Here is an 11,210-nt window from a genome sequence, read left to right on the forward strand (position 1 = left end):
GGGCCGGCTGCCGCGCTAAGAGCATCCCCGGCCGGAGGGGCGAGGAGGAAAGCGGCCGCTGCTCCCCTTCCCCCGGCGAGGGCTGCGCGGGGCTGGAGATGGAGCCGGCGGCGCGGCCGAGCGGCGATATCCTGAGGCGGAACCCGCAGCAGGACTACGAGCTGATCCAGCGGGTGGGGAGCGGCACCTACGGCGATGTCTACAAGGTGAGCGGCGTGGAGGGCCGCGCCGGGCTCTGCTCCGGGGCTTCTCCTCACGGCGTGGCCGGGCTCAGGGTGTCAAGGGACCGGCTGGGACAGAGTGGCTCCGAAAACTGGTGGACTCGGGGCATCTCTGACAAAGCGTGAGGTTTCCCTCCCCGTCTAACGCTTTTATTTAAAAGGATTGACTAATGCTTGCAGCGTTGGAGAAGGGTCCGTCTTAGCGGTCCCCTCACGGATTTCTTAGGGGTTTGAATTGGTGAATATTGCGGGTGATACTTTCCATGTTACTGCTAAAGAAGGTAGAGGATATCTATTTGCTGTACCTGCTTCCAGAACGTATCAGTTAAAGCACCTGATTAAAAGGGTGCAGGTTTATCCCTGAGGTTAATAATAGCACGCAAAAGACAGAAGCAGATTTAAGCTCTTCAGAAGCTGGAACAGAGTTACAGCTCGCGGTAGAGTTAACGCTGCAAATCCAGTAGATGCTCTTGAAACGGTGCGGACTGGTGCTCACGTCGCCAGAACCACAGCCATGGCAAACAGAAGGTGTAGGCATGGCGCGTTCCTCTCTGTGTGCTTCTCTGGGAGATAGGAGCCCCTTCCCCAAGCGTCAGGGATGCTCAGCAGCTTTAAGGGTTGGGTTACTTACAAAGAAAGCCTTAAAGTTTTTGGCCTGTGTTTGGCAATCTGCATTTTCAGCTGAATGGGAAGGGTGGCTGTGATGTTTTGCTTTGTAATGCTGTTGAGTGTGTTTAAAATAGACCTGACACAACCAACCGTACCAAGAAAAGGTGTGTTACTCTGCCACATGAAAGGCAGCGGTAATTGCTCATGGTGGGGGCGGGCTCTTCGCTAATGTTCAAATTGAAGTTTTATAGATGGATCTTGTTCTCACCGCCCCTTTGAAATGGTTACTTATGGCCTCGGGGAGTTATTTTTAAAAGTTTTCATGGTGCATATTTACCTTCCTTCTTTCTTTTTTTTTCTCTCCTAGAGTGCTGTGCACAGATCAGTCAACTTCTTTGCTAGGGAATCTAGCACCAAACCCTTTAAAAGGACATTTCACGTTTCATAAATCTGAAACTCAGCATACCTTGAGGTAGTCTGTTTGGGTATGCCTGCATAGTACAGGGCAGCATGACGAGAAATAACTAGTTGTGTTGCAGAGAAGTACTTTTTTGTCATCTCTTTGTGGAAGAAGAAATATTCTGCTTCTCATTATCCTGGTAATTAGCAGAGAGCTGTGCTGACATGTCATACAGCTTCCGGTTCCGGAGCTGGTTTGAATGCATGGCTCTGCTCTGTGCCATGTAAACATATCCCCTTTAAAAAAAAAAAACCCACAACCCTCCCCCCGCCTCCATTCTTTGGGTTCTGAAAAATGTGCCTTCTATTCCTGAAACAGTTCCAGCTAGGAATAAACCCAAACCTTCTCTCGTAGTGCAACCTGGCAAATTTAAATCAAAGTCTTTGGCAGTCTTTTTAGACGTTGTTATGACTCTAAAACAAGTATAAAGTTAATGAGTTTAAAGTAATTTGAGAGCCTACATTTGTTTCTAGGTCACTGGTTTGCTCTTTGTTTTTATAAAGCCCTGCAACAGGGAGGAACTGTATCGAGGGAATACTGAATTGGATGGCACTGGCTGTTATGACAAATATGCAAAGCAAACTTATTTTTTAAAGTAATTGATGTTATGTTAATTTTAAAAGTAATTTTAAGAGGAAGCCTTTTTTCTTGAAAGGACTTAACGTATAAACATTGTATTTTTATTTTTCTTAGTCCATGGTAAGTCTCTTCTTAGCACAGGTGGCACATCTTGCGCTTGCTGAGGGCTGTCAGTAGTTTTTATAAAATGTGTTTCTTAGTGAATATCCGATTGTTGTTATGTTGCAGAACTCAGGCAAGGTTTGCTAGAGAGCGCTCTTAAATTAAAATGGAATTTTCCTCTCACCTCTTCAAGTGGTTTCTCTGCTCCATCACTACTAATGAGTCACCAGCGTCTCCAGTGCAGTTGTTTTTAGGATGGCTAAATGAGACAGCCTTTCTGATTGTGGGAGATCTGCCTCTTCCTCAAATGCTTTTTGGTGGTGGTGGTTCATGCTTCAAATTCTTCTTGGGGCATTTGGTAGCTTTTAGAGTAATTAGTTCTTTTTTGGATGTTGAAGGCGGAGGTTAAGCAAATATTTGTGTTCACTATTAGGTTACAGAAGAATATTTAAGGCCTTTCTAAAAATCTACCCACTTTGCTTTTCATTACTACTATGGAAGCTTAAAACTGAAATGTGTTTTCTTAGTGTTTGTGGGTTTTTTTTCTTGTCTGTCACATGGCACACAGTAGTTGATTGTAGGGTTGTTCATAAGTACTGGATTGTTGATGGTTTTTTTGTTGGTCCCCCCCCCCCCAAAATGCATTTCAGGGTGTGGGAGAAACCATCCATAAATAAACTATTTTCTTATCTGTTCACAGCGTGTGTAAGTAGATCCAAGTTTGGGTCTGCCAATCTTGGAAGTACGCTTTCCATTACAATCCTAATGCGTTAGTTGTCTCATCCATGTTGGGAAAGCTTTCTTTTCTTTTTAATAGAGGATATTACTGTTAAGCCAATTCTAATCCATTGGAATAATTTATCTCTCAAAGTATTGTATCAAGCCCTCTTGAATTGCTGACTTCTGAAAGAGGCTGTAATAACGAAGATTGGGTACTCACTGGAACTTAATAATACGCTGACAGTCTTTTTTTTGTCCCCACTCTCTGTCAAATGGTCAGCATCCTCAGCATCGTATCCCTTAACACTGCAGAGGCGAGGTCTACAAAAGTGAGGTTTTAATTTGGCTTTCCTGGCGAGATTTCTGTTTGCCCTCCTTGGTCATATACGTGAAAGTCTCAAAGCAGTATTTAAAATTGATGTAAGTTTGTTCATGTATCTGCACGGTCGTGCTGAAATAGACTTTGTGTGCGTGTGGTTAATGCAGAAACATCCAGTTGACCAGTGTCTTAGGGCAGAAAATTAAAAAGGCCACTAGAAACTGTAAATGGAATTTAATCTCCAGCACTAGGAAGTGGTCCGTCAGATCCTATCCCGTAGTGTGGTTAGATCCCAGGTCTTGATGAGTTTTCATGGGTGCCAGCATGACGTGTCAGTGAACCTGCAGCTTTTCAGTAGTGCCTTGTAGTCTAATTTGTACAAGGCCAGTTTTGATAACAAGTTCCTATCATCGGCTCTGTAAGCGCGTGCTTCTGCAAGTCTGTGATATTTTCTGGAAGTACTTGGGATACTGTAAGACTGGCCTGTTTTGGTGAGCTTGCGGGATTCGGTTGCATCGGAACATCAAGTCATTCGGTTATATGTACTTTTAGATGTTGGTGTCCTGAAGCGACTTAGAAAACAAGTGCTGTATTAGGGCGATAATTTACTTTAGCTGTGTCTTACTGGGATTTCCTGCACGGAGTTTTTATTTGACTATTTATTAATGACTGGGAATAGGTTTGGTGGAGAGATATAGGGGAAAGAATACCCTGTGTTGTGGTGAGAGATGTGGGGTCACCACCCCTCACACATAAAAAGGAATTTAAAGTCTTCTACACGTGTGAGTGCCTTCACTGTCAGCCTGTTGACTCTGCCGGGGAACAAAAGACTCCCACTTACTACTACCTCCACTATCTCTTTCTCCCCCAGCTACACAGGGCTTGGGTTTTTTGTGGTTTTTAAGGCAAATGCCCCAAACAGAGTTTTAACTGATCTTTGATTTTGGAGAAGGGGAACAAAAGGATGGTTTATGTAGACTGGCTTTTTGAATGCTCTTGTTTGGCAGCTGAGCTGAAGGATCATGTATTTGCTCAGCCCAGCACCCTCTGCAGGCTGCTTTTGCGGGATGAATAGCTGGATGTCTGTCCTCACTGAGAGGCGATGATCAAATATGACCTTGTGCAGCAATTCTAAAGCTGTCTTGTTTTGGTTTTTCCAAGCAGGGTTGTGAACAGTGCTACAGTGGCTTTCTTTAAAAGTAAGCACAAGGGGAGAGTAATGTACCAAATTAATAGCAGAAACTATCTGTAAACAAGAGATGCATTTTTATTCAATATCATGGAAATTTCATTCCTTCTTGAGTCACCTGCTCAGTCTCTCTTATTCTCTTGGGATTTTTTTTTTTTTAATCTCCTGCACCAGGTAAAGACATTATCTTAGAAGAAACCTGTACTAGTTTGCCACTGAAGTGGCAGTTTTGCCACACTAGTTTGCTGCAGGAAAATAGTGAGCAATGAAATTGGATCGTGGCAGACAGAGACTCTTTTGCTCAAATATACTTTAAAAAAAATTTATTTTTTTTTTTAAAGGTTGCCATAAAAGTGGGACTCTGTCCAGTTTGAGTCAGGTTTCAGCCCTGCTTGTGTGGTCAGTGCCTTATTCTCAGAGCTCTGGTGTATAATTCCTGGTGCAGTCAAAGGCTGTTGAGAACCTGTATTTGATATTTTGAAAATAATTCTTAATGTCAGTTGAATTTCACAGATCATTTTGAACTGTGAAACTTACCGGTTAGAGTGTTCTACTACTTAAAGTCAACAGGTTAAGAATGGAGTATTAAGGCTTTGTTTTAATACCAGAGTACACTTATGGCTATGATAGTTTTTGATCGCATACTCCCAACTTTATACAAATATGTTTTGGCAGCTGCAGACCAATTGGATTGGCCATCCCTGATTCAGCACTTCTGTCCCTGGTGAATAGACATTGCTTACACATATAAATTACCGTAAAACATCTGTCACATCGGGGGATTCCACCCTTCCTCTCCAGATCAAAGCCGCCTGGTTAGCAGTGTTTGCTGTAGCCGTGCCTGAACTCTGCATACTCTTGTTTTTCCATACGAAGGGTGTTTAGAATGGCATCGAACCAGTGCTGTTGAGTTTCTTCTTGTTGCTGTGGAGTTTCTCTTCTGGGGAATCGCACGCTTTTCTTTTAGGATGCAGTCAGTAGGATGTATATATTGCTGAGAACTAAGATGCTCAGTGGCTTATTGACATCCTCTGTTAGGATATTCAGGAGTTGGGGGGGAGGCCCTTGCTTTTCCATTTGTAATCTTTGCAAGTTTTTTTTCTTATTAAGCATTTGGTCTTTTTTGTGGAACATTCAAAGCTGTTTGGCTTTAAATATTACCTCCTATTGCTCATGTTTTCTGTTAATGGTAGGTTATGTGGTGGGAATAGAGTGTTTCTCCCTATGTCTATTTCTCCCTGTCTCTTACTTTCAAAAACAGGTAGTCTCCGAAACCTTAAAAATAAGGTCTGATTTCCAGCTCTTTTGAAGAGAGTTGTCCTCCTGGGTTAGGTCCTCAGAGGAGCCAAAGAAAGAGTGGTAGCAACTTTTCAGTGTGCTTCCATCAGCTAGTACCAAGGCTGTGCCCAGCATCTCTTAAGCCAAGGAGGAACTGAGAGTCTGTTCTGTTGAGTTTAATGTCCTGTTGGCACCAGCCTTGTCTCTGATGCAGTCTTCAGTTGCGGTATTACTGTCTAGTACTCATCCTTCAGGAGACATTCTGCCGGGTAGATGATTTTGTTATTCCTCATTTATTCATGGTACAGTGAGGGAGGCTGAGGTGTCCTGTGGAATTGCACAGGAAGGAGTTAACCAGAGCATGTTCTTTTGTTCCCTGCATGTTGCACACATTTTTGGAGACGAGTCTGGAACATGAGAGGTGCTTTATATGAGCTGTGCCTTTTCCGCCTTCCACCCCAAAGCTTCGTTTCAACGCGAGAGATCCATTCAGAGGAAGTGAATAGTGCAGTTCATGCATCCCCTTGAAACACATTCCATTTGAAACACACACACCACCCACCCTCCCAACAGCAGAGGAAATCTCTGAGAAGGAAGAACAGGTCAAAGATCAGAACATTTGCATACCAGTATCTACTTCATCTTTGTCTCCAGAAGATGCACTGGTCGTTTTCATTGCCAACACATTCAGATAACTTTGAATGTGTCCAAGATTTATAGCACGGGGTGTCTGAGTGATTCCCAGTTCCATCGGCAGAGGTGGGTGATAGAAGTACACAGATCATCCATGTCAGAGAGAATAGCTCTTCCTGTTAGCAAGGCTGTCATGGAGTTTGCCAGCATATTTTGCTGACACCAGCAACTGTCCGGACGGCTCTGCAGCTGGAAAAACAAATGTGCTTGCTTACCTTTATTCGTGTTTGGCACCTGGCTTCTTGGTTACGGCTGTGAATGAAAAGAAGAGGCAGCATCAACCCAAGGTGATTCCATTTGAGAACAATGCAAAATGGGTAGGTCTCCATATTCATAAAAGTTGTTCATCAACTCAAGACAGCCTCAATGCCTTGCATTTTAGATTGCCAAGACTTTCTCACACTTTGCCATTTTGTTAGGATTTCAGATTTTATATTTCTTCAAGAAGTTAGAATAGTTCTTCCCCAGTTTCTGAAGGATTCCTAACAATAAGAGCACTCAGCAAGGTTTGGTGGATGCAGCAGCCTTTGATTTGTGGTTTGTGGCAGTTTTGGTGGTCCTGAGTGCATTCTGGAATTCCAATAAAAAGTCAATGAGAAGGGCAGGGTATTTTGTTCAAGATTTTGTACCTGTGATCTATAAAACCAGATGCTACCTTGCTTTTAATGGGAGTAGGTAAATAAGGCAGACCTGATGCTGACAGTAGTTGAAAAACAGCAAAAGACAATCTATTCCACCAGGCCTTCCCCAAATCTCCTTGCAGAGCGTACCTATGGAAGAGGTATTGCAGAGATCATTTATCTGAACTTCCCATTTGGCCTCACCAAGTAGAGTAATCTTTCTGACAGGTTAATTCAATCTGTCTAATTATAATGACTATATTATGTACCACCACGTTTTTCTTTAAGCTGTGCTGTGCTAGACTGGAGAGCATGTTTACACAGGCAGCACCATACAGCGTTATTTGTCATGCATCTCCCACCCCCTTTCCCTTTTCTCGTTTAGGGAATCTGTTCAAAAGTGGCTTGTCTGAAAAATTGGAGTCCCTTCTGTTTATCAAAATAGCAGAGCGGCTCCGCTGACAGTGAAACACCTTTTAACTCCATTCCCACCTAACCAGCTCTGTGAAATCAAGATCTTCATCTTTTGGATAATATTTAGCCTGTTGGCATCATTTTGAGACCCAGACCTGCCTGCTCACGTGTTCACCTGGAGCTGGCCCACAGGAAATGTCTCCATCACGTGAAGGTCTGAGCTGTCGGGAGCTCCTTGCGTGTGGTGGCTGGATAAACTGCTTTTCCTTCCTAGATCGTTTTGGGGAAAATTTCAGCGTTTGGTACAGAGAGGTTTCCATTCTGCTCTTCAGCTTTCTAAATTCCTTCACCCAAGCGTTAGAGTAATTCATTTTATCCAGCATGGTGGATAGTGTCTGCAGGGTCCTTCTCAGCTGCTCAAAGAGCTGAAGCTTACCTTCCCCCGTGGCGGATGGAAAACGCCGTGCCAAGAAGCCAAGGCTTGACCGTGTCTCTGGAGCTCTCGCACTCTTTTGGTGAAAAGAGCGCACGGGAGGGAGAGCAGAGGAATTGCTTCCCGGCTTCTCCTTCAGCCGGGACCGGAGGTCAGGGGCAAATCTGTTTTGTGGGTGCTGTTTCCATCCTGTCCCTGTCAAATCCCAAGGAAAGGGATTCAAGAGGGGACTTGCTTACGTGGAAGCATTAGGAGGGCAGGGGGGCATCAGGGAAAGGGCTAACATCTTATCTCTGAGTCAGTGACCACTAACAGAGCCGTCGGACGCAGGACAGCATGTTCCTCTTGGCTGTGTCAAGAGGTAGTCGAATTATAGGACTAGTGCATTTAGCATCACAGATCTCGAAGTTGCTCACTTTTGAGACTGCGGGACGCTAAGATATGGTTTGAGCAGATGCTGGTCAGTACATCAAGAGCAGGCAGTAAAAAAACCTGAAATTGTTGCAACAGAGGGAGAATAAGAAGTGCCAAGGCTTTTGTTCCAAAGCCTTAGCCTCTTCCAGTACTTCTCCCTAGTCTGTTATCCTATGTGTTGCTATATGTGTTTCTGCTGACTTCTCTGCTCCTGAAGATAGTGAAAAGATCATGCAAGATGCAGTCAGGGATATCCCTCAGAGCTTTGAGCTGGCCCGCGGTCCTGGTGGCCAGAACTGCTGCATTTACTGAACTGATCCGTCAAAACGGCATCTTTAATGCCATATTTGATATTTTGGCATGTTGGAATTACTCTTCTCCCAAGTCTATTTTCGTGTCTTCCGCATGAATATAGTGTAGAGAAGGTTCATGTTTTCATAGAGATGAGGAAGATCTGGCTGGATATTTCCAGAAAGCTGAATGAAACATATTTTCAGGTTAGTGTGAACAGCTGGATTTGTAGCCTGTTGAAATGTGAATTTTGAGACATTCCAGAAAGGCAGGTGCTGTTTATCTTCAGAGAGCAAAGAGGTCATTGCAGGGGGACTCTGTTGGCTTATTTGTAAGAAATCGTTCTTGAACTTTCTTTGTGTCGCTCTTTCCTGTGCAGCATTAAAGGCATCATTTCTTCTTATATTTAATGTGATGGTCCACCCCAAGAAGCTGTATTCTTGTTCTGTTCTCAGCTGTGAGTATGGCTGTTCGCTGGTCGTTGCTATTGGAGCAATACAGAATTGTGTTGCATTTGCCGTAACTCGCTCTTTAATGTACAGATGTGCAAGGTAGTTGAATTATAATCATTAGACTCCCAAAGATGTTTGGGAAATTTAGTCATTAATCTTAAGGGAAGATAAGTGGTAAAGCACAGGCACGGAAAAGTAAATGTCGTAGGTAGAAAGAATAAAGGTGCGGCCATACCATCTTTTACAGATGTACTTTGTCTTGATAAAACTTAAAGAAATAAAATTTGACAGGAAGCAATGCCTGATGAGTGTTCATTGCTCTCCAGTGACGTGACAGCTTCAGGTATTTGTGTTGTATTTATGAGGGGTTTGAAAACACTAGCAGCTGAAATTTTTCTTTTGATGCGCTTGGTCTATGGTGGGGTAGGGGAGAATATTTGATGTATCACTTGCAGGTATTCACAGTTGTATTGTCTGTCAGAGGGGGGTTGTTAATTTAAATATAATGATAGACTCTCTTAAACAGCTGAGATCCCTTTTCATTTAAACCTGTTTTTGTGAAGGAAACATTGCTATTTTAAATGCCCCCTGCCTTAAGAGGACGATTTCCATTGCAGGGGAGAGGATAATGATACGATACATGGGGGGAGGCAACTGAACTAGGCTCAACTACTTGGGCATCGCTTTTGTAGCATTAGCAGCTCACGAGAGGTGAGGGTTTCTGAGGCTGGACAGGGTGTATCTGCATAGTCAAAATACCTTCACCAGGTATTTAGGAGGAGGCTGGGTCAGTAATTAGACAGGATAAGCAGTTTCTGATAATGCTGTTTCATTTTGTCAGGCATGTCTGTGTTTAAATTTAGAGCACTGTTTGAGTTCTGATCCTCTGCTTCTTGGTTAATTGTGAAGAGGCATGACTAACGTTTAGATTAACATAGTGCCTTTAAAACTTTGCCAAACGGTTCCTGTCTAGGGAGTCTGTTTTTAAATTTGGCTCACAATATCAAACTGGGGACAAAGGGAGTTATGAGGATGGGTAGGGAGATCTTGAGAATGTCTTATGATCTGCCAACGCTTCAGCAGTCACAACCAACCACCTGTTTAGGGTACATGAAGATAAATTTTTCCTTCTTCTCATTCTGTAGGTGTTGAGGTTTGTCTAAATCCTACACTGGGATGTCTTGAGTACGGACTGACTGTGCTGACTTGCGCAGCAAAGTTAGCTCCTGTAGGGGTGGAACTTGGAAGGAGGAGGAGGACAGGCAGGCAAAGAGGAACAAGGCAAGATGAAGATGTTCTCTAGTATATTAAAATTGAAAAGAAAAAAATGATTTCTTTAAAATTCCAGTTAAATCATCAGGCCTAATTTACTGTAATATTATAATTTCTGTAGCATGCATATTATTCGAGCAGCATGTTTTTGGTCCATGTTTTAAGGAAAGTTGAACCAGTAAACTGAGGAAGTCAATGGCCAAGTGCTTGAAACCAGGCTACTGAAGTGAAACCGGTGTTTGACAGCTGTAGATTAACCTGTAGAAAAAATTTGTTTCTTCTTTTCAAGTTACATCATTTAAATGAGTGGATCAGTCAAAATTGAGGGGAAAAAAAAAAAACCAAAACACTTACTTTTCTCTCCTCCGTTCTGGCTAAAAATAAGGTGTGAAAGCATAAGATAGCTGTAAAATCATGAAAGATACCATCTGTAATGAAATGGCAGCATATTTCCTCTCTTTACTTAATCAGCATAAGTGCAAAACATACTTTATACTTAACCTTTCTCATGTATCTAGCACATTTAAAAGTTCTAATTTTCCTCATTAAAAAACTTATAAAATGTAATTTCTGTTTATTTCAACAGAATTCCAGGCTGTGATTTTGAATTGCCTACTGAAGTAGAAATATTACTGATCACTATTTCATCATCATAAGATATAAAATTAAGATGGTATATAAAAGTTGGGTTTCATTCTAGTAGAAACAGGTGAACAGTGGCACCGTCCCAGTAGCCAGAAAGAAGCAGGCACACTGTAGTATGTATACACATGTACACAAATGAAGCTGAGAGGCAATCGTTATGTCTTACCCATCTTCCGCCCCAAGAAGGTGACAATTGATATAGTACAGGTGCAAACCAAACCTTAATCTTAGGACAGAAGAAGAATCTCACTGCTCCTATTTTTAACTAATTTTCTTTTAACTCCTTTGCTTTACACAGCTGCTTTTTTATTTATTCTTTCTATTCTGGTCGCTGTTTTATTAAACAATAACGACAGCAAAGAACAAAACACCCAGACCTATTTTCTTCATGAAGACAACTTTATGGTTTGTTCCTTTTAGTTTTGTAACTGTTAGTTCATCTCTGAGGAATTGAAATTTAAGGAGGCAATTAGTGAACAGCTTTGTTGAAGTTAGATTC

The 11,210-nt window shown here is 42.5% G+C and overlaps 1 protein-coding gene across 1 annotated transcript in view; it reads left to right on the plus strand.

Annotated features, from left to right (window-relative positions):
* The first annotated feature begins 57 nt into the window (after nucleotides 1-57).
* Nucleotides 58-11,210, plus strand: part of MAP4K5 (mitogen-activated protein kinase kinase kinase kinase 5) — a 70,787-nt gene continuing 59,634 nt past the window's right edge. Inside the window, exon 1 of the mRNA XM_009289858.2 lies at nucleotides 58-206. Coding sequence (XP_009288133.1) covers nucleotides 99-206 — 108 coding nt within the window. The 5' untranslated portion in view covers nucleotides 58-98. The remainder of the gene's footprint in view (nucleotides 207-11,210) is intronic.

The sequence above is a fragment of the Aptenodytes forsteri genome, unplaced genomic scaffold, assembly GCF_000699145.1.
Source record: "Aptenodytes forsteri isolate BGI_AS27 unplaced genomic scaffold, ASM69914v1 Scaffold76, whole genome shotgun sequence".
NCBI classification, from domain to species: Eukaryota; Metazoa; Chordata; class Aves; order Sphenisciformes; family Spheniscidae; genus Aptenodytes; species Aptenodytes forsteri.